The sequence below is a fragment of the Heptranchias perlo genome, chromosome 1 (assembly GCF_035084215.1).
Source record: "Heptranchias perlo isolate sHepPer1 chromosome 1, sHepPer1.hap1, whole genome shotgun sequence".
In the NCBI taxonomy this organism is placed as follows: domain Eukaryota; kingdom Metazoa; phylum Chordata; class Chondrichthyes; order Hexanchiformes; family Hexanchidae; genus Heptranchias; species Heptranchias perlo.
The window spans coordinates 123,443,921-123,463,204 of record NC_090325.1 but is presented as its reverse complement, the minus strand read 5'-3'; the positions used below and the strand labels follow the sequence as shown (position 1 = coordinate 123,463,204).

General features: G+C 40.9%; 1 protein-coding gene across 1 annotated transcript in view; it reads left to right on the top strand.

The window, feature by feature from the left end:
• pde5ab (phosphodiesterase 5A, cGMP-specific, b) overlaps window positions 1-19,284 on the top strand; it is a 137,102-nt gene that overhangs the window by 48,401 nt on the left and 69,417 nt on the right. Inside the window, exons 3-6 of the mRNA XM_067990869.1 lie at window positions 1,032-1,121; window positions 11,371-11,442; window positions 16,076-16,165; window positions 18,164-18,301. Coding sequence (XP_067846970.1) covers window positions 1,032-1,121; window positions 11,371-11,442; window positions 16,076-16,165; window positions 18,164-18,301 — 390 coding nt within the window. The remainder of the gene's footprint in view (window positions 1-1,031; window positions 1,122-11,370; window positions 11,443-16,075; window positions 16,166-18,163; window positions 18,302-19,284) is intronic.

Sequence of the window (19,284 nt, the reverse complement as noted above, 5' to 3'; positions counted from 1 at the left end):
GTTGACTGAAGGGTCAAGAACCAGAGCACGTAGATTTAATGTGATTGGCAAAAGAACCAAAGGTGACATGAGGAGAAACTTCTTTACACAGCGAGTGGTTGGGATCTGGAATGCACTGCCCGAGGGGGTGGTGGAGGCAGATTCAATCATGGCCTTCAAAGGGGAACTGGATAAGTGCTTAAAAGGAAAAAAATTGCAGGGCTACGGGGATAGTGCAAGGGAGTGGGACTAGCTGGGTTGCTCTTGCATAGAGCCGGAGCAGACTCGATGGGCCGAATGGCCTCCTGTGCTGTAACCTTTCGATGATTCTTGCAGCCGGTATTGTGAAGTCATCATACTGCTCATCATAACTAAGGGAAAAAATGTGTAAGATGTGTAAGAGATAAAACCAAACAGCAGAATCATTTTTTCAAGTTTTTTAAAAATTAAAACTAACTTTAAATCATTGACTATTAATATGATTTGAAGATGAGCTCTTTTTTAACACAGAGTAAACAAGAACTTTAATAAAAGTGAGGTAAATTTTATGTGAGAGAACGACCAACGTATTGCAATTATAGTCTCCATCTGTGTTATTGGCTTTTAAATCCATATTACTTGTTTCTGGTTACAAAGATGCTGCACAAGCATTAAAGTGCAAAAATACTCTAGAAACAGCAAGATCAAGAGAGTGCCAGTTTAAGCAACTACCGTAATAAACAAACATCATTTTCATTTGACAGCAGGTGCTACATTGCTGCATTGTAGGTAGTTATTTTCTAATAGAAAGCATTTTTAACATAATTATGAAAATCCAAGAACAAGTAATGAAAAAGCATCTGCAAAGCTAATCATCCTTTTAGGGAGAAGAATGTCATGGCTGCTGTATTTTCCCCCACCTTTCAAGTGGTAGACTAAAGGTCTCAAAATACACATAGATGGGAACAATCCAAAGTCAAAAGCTCAGTTTGTGTTTATCTATTACTTTATATATTTGCAGTTCTTTACAAATATTGATGATATCTTACAGATCTGTTCTATGACCCTCACAGGATCCCAGGTTCAATGCAGAGATCGACCAGATCACAGGGTACAAGACGCAGAGTATTCTATCCATGCCAATAAAGAACCACAAAGAGGAGGTGAATATGTCTTTTACTGTCACAGTATGATTTATGACTGAGTTGTGCAGCTATATAAGAAGCACAGGGCTGAGCTTTGTTACTGTATGCGGCACTGCCTTTCGGTCATGATGGCCTCTTAATGTTCTAGTGACTAGAACTGTACACAGTACTCCAGGTGTGACCTGACCAGAGCAATGTACAGCTTCAACATGACTTCTGGGAATTTCAATTCAACTGCTTTGACAATATAGTCCAGCATCCTATTTCTTTTGTTTATGCTGCCTCACAGTATATTAACATGATGAGCAACAAGTGATCTAACATTGCTAGGTCACTTTCAAATTGCTTTTGGCAAGTTTTATCCCACCCACAGAGTATATGTGCCTCTTATTTTTAATTCCATTATGCATTATCTTGCATTTCCCTATCTTGACAAACGAAATGCAATGTACTGCATAACGAGATATGATTTTGCCATTGGTCAGCCCAAGTACAAACCATGTTGAGCTCTCTTTGAGAATTTTTCACTGCCTCCTCTGAGTCTACAGTCTCCCCTTGTATTACGTCATCTGTGAATTTAACTACCATGCATTGAGATTGTACTTAACGTTATTTTCATATGCAAGAAACAGAAGGGACCTTTGGGGCAGCCCACTCATTATTTATGCATAGCAGAAACAGGTGGGCCACCCCACTCATCATTTCCCCCCATTATGACTTTAACTGGTTACAAATCCATTTCTATTTTTTTATTCATTCTTGGGATGTACGCTGATGGTGGATAGAGTGGATGTTCAAGCCAATTCATGGGCAGCTGATCAAGCGGGCTGCTTTGTCTTGGATAGTGTCAAGCTTCTTGAGTGTTGTTGTAGCTGCACTTATCCAGGCAAGTGAAAACTATTCAATCACACACCGCAGAATACCCAGCTTCTGACCTGTTTTAGTAGCCACAGTATTTATGTGGCTGGTCCAGTTCAGCTTCTGGTCCATGGTGACCCCCAGGATGTTGATGGTCGGGGACTCAGCAATGGTAATGCCGTTGAATGTCAAGGGTTATGCTCTCTCTTGTTGGAGATGGTCATTGCCTGACACTTGTGGCACAAGTGTTACTTGCCACTTATCAGCCCAAGCCTGCATGTTGTTCACATCTTTCTGCATGCTGACATGGACTGCTGCATTATCTGAGGAATTGCGAAAGGAGATTAACAATGTGCAATCATGAGTGAATAGCCCCACTTCTGACCTTATGATGGAGGGAAGGTAATTGCTGAAGCAGCTGAAGATGGTTGGGCCTTGGATACTGCCCTGAGGAACTCCTGCAGTGATGTCCTGGGGCAGAGATGATTGGCCTCCAACAACCACTACCATCTTCCTTTGTGCCAGTTATGACTCCAGCCACTGTAACGTTTTCCCCCTGATCTCCATTGACTTCAGTTTTATTAGGGTTCCTCGATGCCACACTTCTTGCTGCCTTGATGTCAAGGGAAGTCACTCTCCCCTCCCCACCTCTGGAATTCAGCTCTTGTGTCCATGTTTGGACCAAGGCTGTAATGAGGTCTGGAGCTGAGTGGTTCTGGCGGAACCCAAACTGAGCATTGGTGAGCAGGATTCTCGGTGAGTAAATGCTGCTTGGTAGATTTAGTCAGTTACTTTAGTCAGTTACTAATCCATTTAGAACCCTATATTTAATTTGCCATGTCACAGAACTAGAGCAAAGAATGTATGTTTCATGTATTTTTGTGGAAATTCAGGCAAATTATTGCTAATTCAGAACACTTTTATAAGGTGGAACTTTTGTTAGCTGAAATCTTTACAAAGTGAAGTGCTGTACAAGAGAAAATTATTTTAGAAATGAGGTATCGTGTAACAGATGGGTAGGCTTGGGAGCTTGCAAAACCTACAGATCAAATAGATTTTAACATTTTAGGAGCCCTCAAATGCAGAGAATTTAAAACAAATTTGAAAATCATAAAATTTAACAGTAAACTGAACATAATAGCATTGCTTCTGATTTCAAACTGTGAAATCTACTACAAGTCCCTCTAACTGATAGGTATTACATTTATCTTATCTGCAAAGAGATACAGGAAGAGTGCCCCCACATGCTTCGTGCAAGGACCTCAGTAATGTTGACATTGTCTCAATGCTGACATTAAACTGGATGGAGCTGAATTTTTGAATAGTGGTTTTCAATATGGACACTCTGTCAGCTGAATGTTCCCTACACCAATTTAATTTGCAACGTAGCTGCTGATCAATTTTTTTTCACATTATAAACAAAACAATTGGGTTTTCAGTGGTTGTGGTTTACCTAGGCAAAAGTATCCCATTCTTGTAAAGGAAAACCATTAATGTAATTAATCGATGTACTGCAGGATGCACTGCAGCAACTCGCCAAGGCTTCTTCGACAGCACCTCCCAAACCCGCGACCTCTACCACCTAGAAGGACCAGGGCAGCAAGCACATGGGAACAACACCACCTGCACGTTCCCTTCCAAGTCACACACCATCCCGACTTGGAAATATATCGCCGTTCCTTCATCGTCGCTGGGTCAAAATCCTGGAACTCCCTTCCTAGCAGCACTGTGGGAGAACCTTCACCACACGGACTGCAGCGGTTCAAAAAGGCGGCTCACCACCACCTTCTCAAGGGCAATTAGGGATGAGTAATAAATGCTGGCCTCGCCAGCGATGCCCACATCCCATGAACGAATAAAAAAAAATGAAAATAGATCCCCTTTCCATCCAAAAAAGCTGCAGTAAAAACAGAAAATGCTGGAAATGCTTTGCGGGTGTTAGTGGTGATGGAAGAGTGGACCAGGGTGTCGCAGAGGGGAGGGGAGGGGACAATGCATTTGGTGGTGGCATCGCGCTGGAGGAATGTAGAAAATGTGGAGGATTATCTGTTGAATGTGGAGGCTGGTAGGGAAGGTGAGGACAAGGGGATCCTATCGTGGTTCTGTGAGGGAGGGGAAGGGGTGAGGGCAGAAGTGCTCTGAGTCTTTAGAATAATTGTCAAAGAAATGGGTGAATTCTGACCATATGGTCGTTATCACTGAACAATACAGTAGATAAAGACCATTATCACAAAATGCTGAAAATCACACCATCAGGGAAATAGCATTGACAATTTATTCTGAAAACTCACAATGCATAATGCACAAGAGGTTACATACTGCCATTTTAGCACTCAATTTGAAAGCAATCCAAAGTGTCTGTAAGACACAATGAAACAAATTAAATGAAAATCAGATGGTAAAGCAGGAACTATTTCTTATTAATAATTAATGTAAAAAATACAATATTGGTAGAGTTCCTCTTTAAATCCTTTAAACGTTTATCCAGTTTATTATTTTTAAAAAGTTTGGTTACAGTTCATGATATATAAGCAAATTGTTTACAGCCTATGCAAATAAAAAGAATATGTGTCAAATTTATGAAAAACAGTGTATTTTGGTAAGAAACTGAATTGTGCAAGAGGCTTTGAATTTTGTATATTTTTTTTAAATGATGGCAATTTACTTCCTCTGCTGAAGTTGCTAACTTCTGTTGGGATAGAGCTCAACTCCATAGGCGCCAGCAGCCTTCTGATACCTTGACCAAATGCCATTTGCTCGTAAGTAAATCTAGACAGTGAAGGTCAATAGGCCATCCCACCTTCTTGCCAACCTTGCCGCCCAGTGTGCCTCCTGGGGGCGAATCTTGCCAATCTCCTTCCTGTCCTAAACACCTCATCCACCACTACACCACTACCCCCTCCGACTCTGCCAGCAGATCAATATTCTCTGCATTTCCCTCCGGAATGTCCGTTCACTTGCAAACAAGGCCCTTGCCATCCATGACCTTATTGTGGATGATTGCATTGACATCATAGTTTTGACGGACACTTGGCTCATGGGTGACAACAGCTTGCCCTTTACTGAAGCCTTCCCACCTGGCTATACTTTCCACCACCTGCCAAAACTGCCGTGGTGGCGGTCTGGTCCTTATTACTAAATCACACCTTGGTCTCTCCCCCTACTTCTCTGGTACCTTTATCTCCTTTGAGTACCTCATCTTGTTCCACCCATTTCATATCTCCGTTAAAATCTTCGTTCTCTACCGCTTCCCCCAAATCCCCACTCCATGTTTCTCACCAAGATATCTTCCCTCCTTTCTTCCCTTAGCCTCTGCACTGTGTGACTCCTCATCTTCGGTGACCTCAATGTCAATCTAAACTCACTTGCCCTCTCTGCTCGAATTTCATTGCCCTCCCATCGTCCCATAATCTCTCCCTCCCTATAAACTCTTCTACCCATATTCTTGACCATCCGTTTCAAACCAAGCTTTTAAATTTAAGTAAGGCAAACTTTGAAGGGATGAGAAATGAACTGTTAGTGGGTAAATGTACAGACAAACAGTCGGAAGTATTCAAAATAATATTTGGCAAAGGCAAAGACTCCCTTGATGTCAAGGGAAGTCACTTTCCCCAGTGTAGTTAAGCAAACATGGCCAACAGATGAGGTAAGACACAGTATCAAGCTAAAAGAAAACGATTACGTAAATGCAAGAAAAAGTAGAAATCCAATGGATCGAGAGTATAAAAAGCAACAAAGGGATACAAGGAAACCCGGAAATCCCAGGGATGCGGAGTCCTGCTGAATTTAACTGAGCAATTGGACAAGTATGAGCTGATAAAAGAGTCAGCACGGCTTTGTGAAGGGTTGGACATGCCTGACAAATCTAGTTGAATTTTTTGAGGAGGTCACTAGCATGGTGGATTGGGGAGTGTCTGTGGATGCTGTCCATATGGACTTCCAGAAGGTAGTTGATAAGGTTCCTGACAATAGATTATTAGCAGAAATGAAAGCACAGGGAATTGGAGGTAATCTTGTGACATGGGTTGGTAATAGGTTGGAAGGTAGGAGACACAGAGTAGGATTAAAGGGAGCATTCTCTGATTGGTGTGATGTGACGAGTATTGTTCCCCAGGGTACTGGGGCCTCAGTTTTTTACCATGTATATTAATGACTTGGATGAAGGAATAGAGAGTTGTATATTAATGTTTACAGGTGACACTAAGTTAGGAAGCACATTAAGTTGTGTAGATGGGAGCAGGAAGTTACAAAGGGACATAGACAGATTAAGTGAGTCTTCAATGAGCGTGGGTAAACTATTCAATTGCGGGAAGCATGCCAAACCTGAAACTGTCCCCTTCTGACATTCACACATTACAAAGGGACATAGACTAATTAAGCAAGTGGGCAAAACTATAGCAGATGAAGCTCAATGTGGAGAAGTGTGAGGTCATCCATTTGTATCCCAGAAAGATAATTCAGAATATTTTCTTAATGGCAAGACACTAGGAGCTGAAGAGGAAAAAGGGATTTGGGTGTCAATGTGCACAAATTGCTAAAAACTAGTGCACAGGTACAAAAAAATAATCAAAAAGACATGGAATGTTGGCCTTTAACTCAAGGGAGTTGGAATACAAAAGTGAGGAAGTTATGTTTAAGTAATAGAGCCTTGGTCAGACCCTATTTGGAGTATAATGTTCAGTTTTGGGCACCGAACCACAGGAAAGATATATTGGCCATGGAGGGGTACAGTGCAGACTCACCAGATTAACAGCAGGGCATAAAGAGCTAAATTATGAGTTTAGGTTGCATAAACTTGGTTTGTATTCTCTTGAGTTTAGAAAGTTGAGGTCTTTAAAATGATAAAGGATTTGATAGGGTAGATACAGAGAAACTATTTCTTCTGGTGGGAGAATCTAGAAGAAGGGGGTGTAAACTTAAAATTAGAGCTAGGCCATTTAGGAGTGAAATCTGGAAGCACTTTTTCCCCACACAAAGGGTAGTAGAAATCTAGAACTCTCCCTGCCACTCCCCCAAGGTTATAGATGATGGGTCAATTGAAATTTTCAAGATTGAGATCAATAGACTTTCATTAGGTTAAGGGTACCAAGGGATATAGAGCAAAGGCAGGTAAATGGAGTTGAGATTCAGATCAGCCATGAATAGAATGGCAGAACAGGCTCGAGAGGTTGAATGTCCAACTGCTGTTCCTGTGTGCCTTTGATCTTGGCTTTTCAACTTCCATTGTCTCAGTCACAGACAAGGCCATCTTCAACCATTTACTTGTATCTCTCACCAGCCACAACCCCATACCCCTTTCTAACCACTTCCTTCTGTGTCAACACCTGGAATGAACTCTCCCCCAAGTTACTTACAAACTCCCAACTATCTAGCCTTTGACCCTCCATTCAGCACAATACTTCTACTCAACCATTCCCTCATCCCTAATAAAACCATTACTTTCTCCCACCCTGGCCATTCTCCCTTATTTGGCTCCCAGCTTCTTTCCTTAAAGTCCGACTTGAGCATATCTGGTGCAGTACTAGTTTAGCCATCCAGCGCCAGATCTAGCTGGACCACCTCAAGCAGGCCACATCAGGCTTTGCTCTCCTCTATCAAAACAGTCCTTTACGGCTTTTTTTTCTCCACTACCAGCAGTCTCCTTAAGCCCCTCTGTTGTAAATTGGATAGCCAGGTGGTGAAGGAGCAAATACTATAGCCTAGTGTTCAGTTACTTCCACACCTTTATCCACAGAGCTCCACATCACACCCACCCCACACCCTCCATCAGTTCTTTTATAATGGATACAAGAGTGTTCCCAATTGATAAGCACCACCTGAATACAATTAACACTAATTGATATAAATCACATGGATACAATCAACACCCTCCACTCCAACAACTGTGCGGAGTTCACAGATTTATTTGTCACTAAGATTGAGACCATCTGTTCAGCTGCCTCTACCACAAACCCCACTTCTTCTTACCTACCAAGCCAAAACTCCTCGGAGGGCTTTCCCCTGCCCCAGCTCTGATCTCACACCTTTCTCTAGTTTATCTCTTATTTCCCCTCATGCCCTCTCCGAGCTCATCTTGACCATGAGAGCCTGGTCTCTTGTACTCCATTCCTGCTAAACTGCTGACCACCCACTTTCCCTCCCTGGCCCCATGCTAACTGACATTGTAAATGATTCCCTCTTTTCAGGTATTGACCCACTCCCTTTCAAAACTTCTGTCATCACCCTCTCCTCAAAAAACCACCCTCAATCCCTCATCTATATGCTGCCAATTGGCAACTTCAAGCAAGAACATTGGGTCAGCCTCCACAGCTATGCTGATGGCACCCAAGTCTACCTCTCCGCCATGTCTCTTGAGTGCTGCACTGCTTCTGCCTCTGTATTGTCGGACTGCTTGTCCAACATCCACTCCTGGCTGACCCACAATTTTGTCCAGTTAAACATTGGGAAGACCAAAGCTATTGTCTTCAGCCCCCACACCAAACTCCAAGTCCCTCCTTCCGATTTCATCCCCTTCCCCAGCCACTGTCTCAGGTTGAACCAGACTGTTTGCAACTTCTGCCTCCTTCTTGTCTCAAGCTCAGCTTTGGACCCCAAATCCTCTCCATCAGAATCACTGCCTACTTCCATCTCTGTAACATCACCTGCATCCGCCCATGCCTAGGCCATCTGCTCTGGAAGCTCCCATCCATGCCTTTATCACTTTCAACCTCAACAATTCCAATGCTCTCCTGGCTGGCCTCCCATCTTCCACCCTCCATAAACTTCAGCCCATCCAAAGCTCTACTGCCCTTATCCAATTTCGCACCAAGTCCCACTCACCCATCACGCCTTTGAAATCAATGGAATAAAAATTGGGTGGGTTCTTTAATAGCTGGATAATCAGCTCTGCCGGATTGCCAGCCAGGTGGTGAAGATGAAAATCTACCCAATATCTTATTTATTTGAAAAGGAAAGTCAGTGACCTTCTCAGTAAATCTAGATACATCAGATTTTAGGAGGTAGCAGTAATAGTTCAATGTACTGGTCTAAGCTCCAATAAAAGTGTGATTTATTCATCTGAAAGCTTATAGTTTTGCTTAGTAGGGTTGCTATCTCTTGCATTTCTTTAAATCAGATCACGAAGCACTTCCAATTCTCTGGTAACATTTTCCTGGTAACAAGAGTGTGAGTTAAAGCTAGTGAGATCTTTGCAGGAAGATCTTTGAGTGTATCTCTACCCAGGGGTACAATAAAGTTAGTCCCAAGCTAAATTGTCTTTGTAGGGTTTTACTGAAGTTCTCAATCAATAAAAATTCTTAATAATAACTGCATGTAATATCCACTCCATTACCAAGACCGCCTACTTCCACCTTCGTAACATCGCCCGTCTCCACCCCTGCCTCAGCTCATCTGCTGCTGAAACCCTCAACCATGCCTTTGTTACCTCTAGACTGGACTATTCCAATGCTCTCCTGGCCGGCCTCCCATTTTCCACCCTCCATAAACTTGAGCTCATCCAAAACTCTGCTGCCCGTATCCTAACTCGCACGAATTCCCTTTCACCCATTACCCTATGCTCGCTGATCTTACATTGGCTCCCGGTCCGGGAAAGCCTCGATTTACAAATTCTCATCCTTGTTTTCAAATCCCTCCATGGCCTCGCCCTTCCCTATCTCTGTAACCTCCTCCAGCAATACAACCCTCCAAGATCTCTGCGCCCCTCCAATTCTTGCCTCTTCTGATTTTAATCGCTCCACCATTGGCGGCCGTGCCTTCAGCTGCCTAGGTCCTAAGCTTTGGAATTCCCTCCCTAAACCTCTCCGTCTCTCTACCTCTCCCTCCTTCTATAAGATGCTGCTTGAAACCTACCTCTTTGACTAAACATCTGTCTTAATACCTCGTTATGTGGCTCGGTGTCAAATTTTGTTTGATAACGCTCCTGTGAAGCGCCTTGGAACGTTTTACTACGTTAAAGGCGCTATATAAATGTGTTGTTGTTGTTGTTGTTGTGATATTATATTTCTGAAGTCAGGTTTTGTGAGTTCCTGATATTGGTTGTTAGTGCTCAGACCAAAATGTGCTTTCATATAGGAGACACATCTGCAGAGAAAAAAAGATTTATATAAAGAATCTATTAATGTCTTGTGCAGTTGTAGCATACAATAGAGGAACTGACCTGCTTCAGGAGTTAAGTGCCTGTTTCCATCTGTGTTTGATTTATTGTGCGAGAATGATGTTAATTTGATTGAATGCTATCCTCACCCACTTTGGATAAATACATAGATTAGATAAGAGCAATTATTTGTAACTTGTTCTTGAAATTTCAATGCTTTATCTTTCTATTAAATAAGAGAGTAAAATATGTCCTGGCCAATATTTATCCCTCAACCAACACCACCAAAACCGATGACTTGATTATTCAACTGATTGCTGTGTGAGGGACCTTGCCATGTTTGCCTGCACACAACTGCAGCGACTACATTTCAAAACCAATTCATTGGCTGTAAAATGCTTGGAGATGTCCTGATGACATGACAGGCACTATATAAATGCAACTTCTTTCTTTGCTTCTTTTTTCTATTACCATAGCATCTAGTTATATAGATCAGTAAGGTAGATTTTCTGATTGGCTATACCTGATTAACTGATAGAAAGCAGGCATAACTGATCAGAAAAATAGGTGGAGATCTGTTACGCCAGATTTCCACCCGATTGACACCCCATCCATTTTCCTGGCCAAGTTTTGTAGTGGGGCCAGTATGCCCACCAGCTTGTAATTATTTTACATTAAAACTAGGCTTGATGATGTCATTTAGACATCCACAGAGTTTTCCCAGCATTTACGTCAGTATAGCACTCAGTCACCTAACCACCCAAATATAATGTGTTTGCAGAATTGCTAAGATGTGCTGTTTACAGAAGTGCATTTAAAGAACCCTACAGTAAGATTTGTAGCAGCATTTGGAGGCTATTTATGAACCTTTTTTTCTTGTTTTTCTTTTTGTTTCTTTCCTATTTCTACTTAGTTGGTCAGGAGACTTTGTGGCAAGTGCTTTGGTATGTCCACAATATTGGGACAGTAGATATCCCAATGGGAATTCCCCTTTATTTCTGTTTTTTTAAGAAAGAAGAGCAATGAGAGATGTCAGCCAGGTCCTTCTGAATCACCGACAGACTGCTAGTAACCTTAAAGTCAGTTTGGCTCAATTGGCAGCTCATCTATACGTTTTCTGAATATAAGGCGCATAAATTCTGTTACAATCCAAATCAAATGTAATAATTATAGTGGAATCAGAAATAGTAATACATTACATGAATCTCTGTATCCTTTGTTAATTTAGACTCCCAAATGTAAAGGTGCTAACTTTCTTTAGATTTACTGTGCACATTGCTGTATTTGGTTGCTATTTAAGCATTTCTGTCTTACCAGGTTGTTGGTGTTGCCCAAGCAATCAACAAGAAATGTGGAACAAATGAAACATTCACCAAAAAAGATGAGAAGGTAAAATAAATGAAACGATTTAAGGTTGATTACTCATTCTATCTATTCAGGTTATTTTGTTTTGAGAAGCTAATCTTGTTTTGTTTAAATGAAAAGGAATTATGTTACATAATGCAGTAAAGAAGAGCAGGGCAGGAGACTAATTTCCTAATTATAGACATATTGCAGTAATATTATGCCAAATAGATCATTACCTTATCACTGCACAAGAATCGGATGATTAATTAACTGCTGTATCAATGCAAGATGTGTTTTTTTGGTAAATGAGTAAGGTTTGTTTGTATCTCTGCATACCAGAAAGCGAAATAGAGGAAAGCAAATATTTGTAGATTTAATTTATGCTCTTAAAAGGAGGAAAGAAGGAAATTGTTTTTTTTCTGAAAGCAGCTTACTTTTTATTTTGTACGAATTTTAAAAGTGTGATGTGCTGTTCCATTATTCGATGTGTCTAATCTACTATTTATCACTGTTGCATTATACACTGTAACTACTAATTTGATGTTAACGAGCCTCCATGTTTTGTGTCATTATTTTTGCAACAAATTAAGTTTGCTAAAGGAGACTTCCATTCAAATAGAGTTGTACCAGATTGCAATACTACTTGCCAGTGTAGTCTCAGTAGTTATGTTTGAGCCTAAAATGTTATCAAGACTAGTACATCCCTAGGTTTCTATAAGTAATTCCTTGGAGTTAATAGGCCTGTTATGACCAGTACTTCCATTGGTTTCCATTTTCTTTCCTCTCCTTCTCTAAATTTCTCCTTTTAACTCAACACTTGAAAGCAGTGAATCATGCTGAGGTAGAGTTCCACGGTGTTGATGGGCACCTAGTGCTTTGCTCAAATGGGCATTTTTTAGTGTGAACCTGGACAGTGACTGTTGCTGGGCTGTTTATTCCTGGGGGCCACTACAGCCAATTGGGATCCTATACATCAAAATTAAATGGCAAGCAGGAGTATTTTTCAGTCTTTATCCGTGTCTGCTTGTCTCAGTTAATAGCACACTGGCTTCTGAGTCAGAAGTTGTAGTTTTAAGTTACACTCCAATACTTGATTACATAATGGAGGCTAACACTTCAGTACAGTATTGAGGGAATGCATCATTCTAAGAGATGTTTTCCTTGAGATGAAATGTTAAAGTGAGGTGCTGTTTGCTTGTTCCGGTGTTTCAGGTGGGTATTAAAGATCCTGTAGCATGATTCAAAAAAGAGCAGAGAATTGTTTTACCAAGATGATTTTGAGGTTTGAAGCTCCCAGCAAGGAGCGCCATACAAAGGGAGCACATCTTGAGCTACTCACCTGTAATTGCCTCAGATCTCCTATCTGCGAGTTTTGTTTCCCATTGGGAGCGTTGGATTGTGGAATCACCCCTTTGGTATCCTGGAAAACATTCCTCCCTCAACCAAATTCATTCAATTGTTCTTCTGCATGCAAATTATAATTCATTATATGTGAAATGCATTAGACATTTTTGAGATATGATAAGGCGATATATAATGCAATCTTTTATTGCATTGAGTTATATTGGCTTACATTGAATCTACAGCACAGAAACAGGCCATTCGGCCCAATTGGTCAGTGCTGGCATTTATGCTCCACATGAGTCTCCTCCCTCCCTACTTTATCTACCCCTATCAACATGCCCTTTCTCCTTTGTGTGCTTATTTAGCTTCCCCTTAAATGCACCTATGCCATTTGCCTCAAGTACTCCTTGTGGTACCGCGTTCCACATTCTTTCCACTTTTTGGGTAAAGAAATTTCTCCTGAATTCCCTATTGGATTTATTAGTGACTATCTTATATTGATGGCCTCTAGTTTTGGACTCCCCCACAAATGGAAACATTTTCTCTACATCTACCCTATCAAACGCTTTTATTATCATAAAGACCTCTATCGGGTCGCCCCTCAGCCTTCTCTTTTCCAGAGAAAAGAGCCCCAGCCTGTCTAGTCTTTCCTGATAAATATATCCTCTCAGTTCTGGTATAATCCTTGTAAATCTTTTTTTCGCTTTCTCCAATGCCTCTGTATCCTTTATATAATATAGAGACCAGAACTGTGCACAGTACTTCAAGTGTGGACTAACCAAGGTTCTATACAAGTTTAACATAACTTTTATGCTTTTCAAGTCTCTCCCTCTAGAAGTGGACCCCATTGCCTGGTTTGCCTTTTTTATGGCTTTATAAACCTGCGTCACTACTTTTAATGATTTGTGTATCTGTATCCCGAGATCCCTTTGCTCCTCTACCCCATTTAGACTTATTATCCAAGCAATATGTGGCCTCCTTATTCTTTCTACTAAAATGCACCACCTCACACTTATCTATATTGAAATTCATTTGCCAATTACATGCCCATCCTGCAAGTTTATTCATGTCTTCTTGCATTGTAGCATTGTAACGCATTCTTCCTTTGTATTAACTACACCCCCCAATGTGGTGTCATCCGCAAATTTTGAAATTGTATTTCTGATTCCCGAGTCCAAATCACTGATGCAAATTGTGAACAACAGTGGTCCCAGCACAGATCCCTGTAGAACACCACTTCCCACCTTTTGCTACTCTGAGTAGCTACCCTTAACCCCAAATATCTGTTTTCTGTTTTGTAGCCAGCTTGCTATCCATTCTGCTACCTGTCCTTTGACTCCACATGCTCTAACCTCAGTCATGAGTCTACAATGTGGCACCTTATCGAAGGTCTTTTGAAAATCTAAATATATTACATCTACTACATTACCCTTGTTTACTCTTTCTATTACTTCTTCAAAGAATTCAATAAGGTTGATCAAGCATGACTTTCCCTTTTGAAATCCATGCTGACTATTCTTTATTATATTTTTGTTTTCTAGATTTTTTCTATTACATCTTTGAGTAAAGATTCCATTATCATTCCTACCACTGACATTAAGCCAATTGGTCCATAGTTCCCTTTCTATATATAGGAATAACATTAGCTGTCCGCCAGGCCTCTGGCACTATTCCCTCTCCTAATGAATTTTTATATATATGTACTAGTGCCTCTGCTATCACCTCCCTAACTTTTAATATGCGCGGATGCAATCCATCCGGACCAGGGGTTTTATCCTAAGTTTGATTAGTTTATCGATTATCTCCTCACTTTCTATCTTAAATGTCGTTATACCTTTTTTTGACTTCCTCTTCTAATGCCATACCCACCTTATTAGTCTCCCTAGTAAATACTGAGGCAAAGTAACTATTCAATAATTCTGCCATTTTGCTGTCATTACCTGTGAGTTTATCTTGTGCATCCCTTAGTGCCCTATCCCTATACTGATTTTTCATTTGTTATTTATGTGTCTGTAGAATACTTTACCATTTCTTTTTATATTCCTTGATAGTTAATTACTTAAAATTTTCAGTACCTTTATAGAATACTGTTAATTTTGTTTATGTGTGTGAATTTCACAAGGCCTGTATATAATTTTTATTCTGTAGAATAATATTTGTCTCAATATTGAATGAAGAACTCAGCATTATAGATGAATAACATGCTTCAGGATCACTTTACACATTTAGGCGGCATCAGAAATGTTTTTTGTATTCACTCACATGTGATTACCTGATTGCACATAATTGTAAATTATAAACTAAAAAGAATAATATTGATAACGTCAGTGAATTGTAATACATCTTCTGAGATTTGATATTTTTGGCAAAATAAGAAAAGGAAGAAACGTTTCTTACCAAACAAATTGCCAGCAAACAAATGAAAAATGTTTACTGTGAAATTCAATACCATTTTCAAGGGGATAAGAGTGTAAACCATTTGCAAGGTTTTAAGTTTGGGAATTAACACAAAAGATTTGAAGTCAATATAAAGGTAGAACTTCGGATCATATATGAACATTTACCACACACACTGTATCCCTGTATACATTATTTTTATGTAGACATCAGCTTTTAAATGCATGAAAATGACATTCATAGGAATGTAGGATCAGCACATTTTGTGTTCATTTGTGACCATCCTAAAGCTCTATACTTTCTTCTCTCAAAAGAAAACTAAAAAACATGCTACATACGTTTTACTGAAAATTTAAGATGATCATTAGCCTTTAACAGATCATAAATTTTAGCTTAAGATGAAATTTCTAATTGGCAGCTAGTTGAATTTGATTGAGGATACTTGCTGTTGCTGCTGTAGTGAATGTTAGAATTAATTAAACTGCCAGCGTAGGTGCAATGGCTGTATAAATGTTACAAATTGAATAAATAAGATTCTCTGCTAGAAACCTAAATCGTTCTAGTTGTGACTGCATAGCAATAATAAACATACTGTTGGCTGTAACTGAGAATATGTAGTTGAATTGAAGAAGTCCATTTGTGGTTTGGTCCTACAGCGAAGCTGTCAAATCCCCATTACTACCTAACTAATACTGCTTATCTAATGTATTAATAATTATTTAGACATTAGAGCCTTGTTAAGGTAGCTATTGTGTTTTATTCTTCTGTGTTAGTTACTAAATGAACTGATTCTCCTGTGGTCCAAGTCTTAATCTTGGCTTCTTTAAGTTATACAACAGGAAAAGTTAGAAAGTGGAAATCAAGTTCATATAATATCTGTATTTTGCTGATGTTGAGTTCCATTGTGCAGTATTATTATTGTAATTATTTTTAGGATTTTGCTGCCTATTTGACGTTCTGCGGGATTGTCCTCCACAAAGCTAAAGTGTATGAGACCTCATTGCTTGAAAACAGACGCAACCAGGTATTGACATGCACTAAAGTGATATTTGAAGGAGCTCAGCATCAGCACATCTGCTGGACACTGGGGGTGGGGGGTGAATTTCTGTGGGGGTTCCCCCACTTGTCCACCATAACTGTGATGAAAGAGCCACGGAGACCCCAGATGTTACAGTTTGCACAAAACGCTAACAAGCAACAACTGAACACCCGCAAAAATATATACGACAAAGAAAATCAGTCATTTCCTGACCTTCATATAACCTGACTTCTCTCCAAGGACAGGAGCCACACAGCTGCTAATCTGGTGAAACTGCCAACAGCAACAGTACTTAGCCTGTAATTGTCTTCAAGGTATTCCTATTTAGACCACTTCCACACAGGAGGTACCTAAGCAGTGGTCTTAATGAGACAGGCTAGATTAGCAGCTATACATTACAGCCTTGCTATCCCAAGAAATCAGCTGGTATATTGTTAAAGGTCCTACACTTTAATACAGTCAAATGTATCTTTTTGGGAAGAGCTAGAGGTAGATTGAGTTAGCACATTTCCATTTCACCCCTGGAACTTAGGTTTGAACACATTGCCTACTGTTCAGCACATTGCCACTGAACTGGCAATCTCTCTCAGAAAGGCCAAAAGGATGGCTGATGCCAGATGTGCTAAAATTCACACTGATGCAGCAGGAGTGCTTTTCTGAGACTAGGATATATTGTTGGGCAAAATAGAGATAGCTTTACTCTATTTGATTTTGAAGTTCTTGATGTTGATACTCGGGTGGAATTCGTCTTCAGCAGTAAAGCAAAACAGGTGATAGTGTAGTCAATAGACAAGGAGATCGGGCAGAGTGCAGAACAGGTTGCCGACTTGCTATTGCCCGATTTGCGTTGCAGCCCGAGATGATAAACTTCACTCCAACTTTGTGCAGAATGTAGAAAAAACTGTCCTCCAACATTGGCATCCCTCACCTTGGTGAACATAAAGAAAATCAGAGCAAGAACAGAAAAGAGAAAAAATATAGGGGCTGAAACTATACCATATGATGCTAGCAAACAAACACTTAGGGGGAGATTCTCAGTGGCTCTCCCAGGGGTTTTATAATTATTTTTGTAGGACCAGAAGTAGCAGGAGTGCTCCAAGCTCCACAAGAATAACTTGGGCTGCTTCTGCCCAGGTCACCCTCCCCCCCCCCAACGATCAGCAGCACCCAACCCCCCCCCCCACCCGCCCGACGATCGGCGCCCCCCAACAGACTTAGCTTTCTACCGGCCAAGTCATTCTCTGGGCCAACTGATATTGCATCAGCCCGGAGCCAGCAAGCTGCCCATTTGGTGCCTGCAGCCCACCTGCGACATGTGGGCCTGACCCTCAAAAACGACAGTGCTTCATGCTGGCACCATTCCATTAAAATCAACGGAATGAAAATCGGACGGGTTCTACAATGAGCGGGCGATCGGCTCTGCCAGATAACCGTCCAGGCAATGAAGTTCAAAGTTAACCCCAATTACTGATATAAAAATTAATGTTAACGTGGTCACAGATTTCAGGCACTAACATCAAGAATATATTTCTTCTGAACATTATAGAGCAGTAGATCATTAGCAAACTGCCCTGATGGTTCAAAATTATTCAAAAGATTCAAGTTTGTGAGTCAGTTGCAGCTAAAGATATATGGGTAAGAATTGTTCTAGTCTCTGTTATGAATATTGTAAATGCATTCATGAAGATTTCCACTGTTTGATGTCTACTACAAAGTCATAAATCTTTTCATTTTGAATGTGTTTGCGATTTCACTAGAAATACTGATCTGAGGAAATTTTCATTAATGCATTTACAATGTCATTACACATAAATACAAGAGAAATACTTACTCCATGTCACAACTTGATAAATATTATCTTTTGGGGGTTTTCCTTTTTATTAGAACATTAAAAAATATGACTTGTTGTATTTTGGTCACTTTAATAAGTGTGAAGAAATAACTACGCATTATTTATTTATTAATAATCCTTTCTTTCACAAGGTTCTACTTGATCTTGCAACTCTAATATTTGAGGAGCAACATTCGTTGGAAGTAATTTTGAAGAAGATTGCAGAAACTATCCTTTCGTTCATGCAGGCTCAGAGTTGTATCATCTTCATTGTGGATGAGAATTCTTCTGTGGGTATTCTGATGTGGTTGATAAAAAAGCTTGTATATTGGTCCTGGCTTGTTAAAGATATGGGGGTGGTGGATGTGTGCAAAATTCCTCAGCTGCTCTGGTGGATTCCCACAATAACTTTGGTATGAGTCCACCAGAATGGCCGCAAAACCCTACCAGGACCCAGATACCCAGATAAGGGGCAGAAACTTTCTTGTACACCTGTGTCAGATGATGTTTACGCACCCTCGGCCTCATGGGTATCTAGTATAAGGTTGAAAGCTGGTATGCTGAGTGAGAGGGTTAACAACTTCCTGAAGGGCGGAAATGGGCTTCACCTGGGTGGGGGGGGGGGGGGGGGGAGTAGTGGTGGGGGGGTTGGCCCAGGCTGGGATAGTGGCTTGGATCCTAAAGATTGAAAAAAATAATTTTAATCCATGAAACTGCGGCCCCCTTACAAAAGGATTGTTTATCACTGTTTCCGGTGGGGAGCTTGTATCACCACCACCACCACCACCACCCCCCAAACCCCTCCCCCAGCCCTGGCAGCAAGGTTGGATTTCCCAGTGCCCAAGAATTACCCTATTGGCACAGGTACCTGCCGGCCCTATGTGTGGGATGCTCTTTCCTTGACCCCACATACTCTGGCAGGGTCAGTGCTGGAGGGCACCAGCGGACATGATCCTGGTGTGAGTGCTGGAATCACGGCCCATGAAATTCGAGGCCAAGGACACATTTAGCTGGAACTTTTCCTCATTCACTGTGAAGGGGATCATAATTCCAGCCGACTTCTTCATATATTTTATTTATTTTCCAAATTACTTTTGGGGGGAAAAAGTCAATAGGGGCCGTTTTTGGGCATAGGTAGCGTGATGTGCTATTATCCCGCACCCAATGGCCCCAGCGGAGGCAGGACGCAAGTTTTGACCCACCCAAGGACATACCTGCAATCAGCCTTCCTTTCCAGGCCTTGCACATGGAATCAATGCAATTCACACTTTCC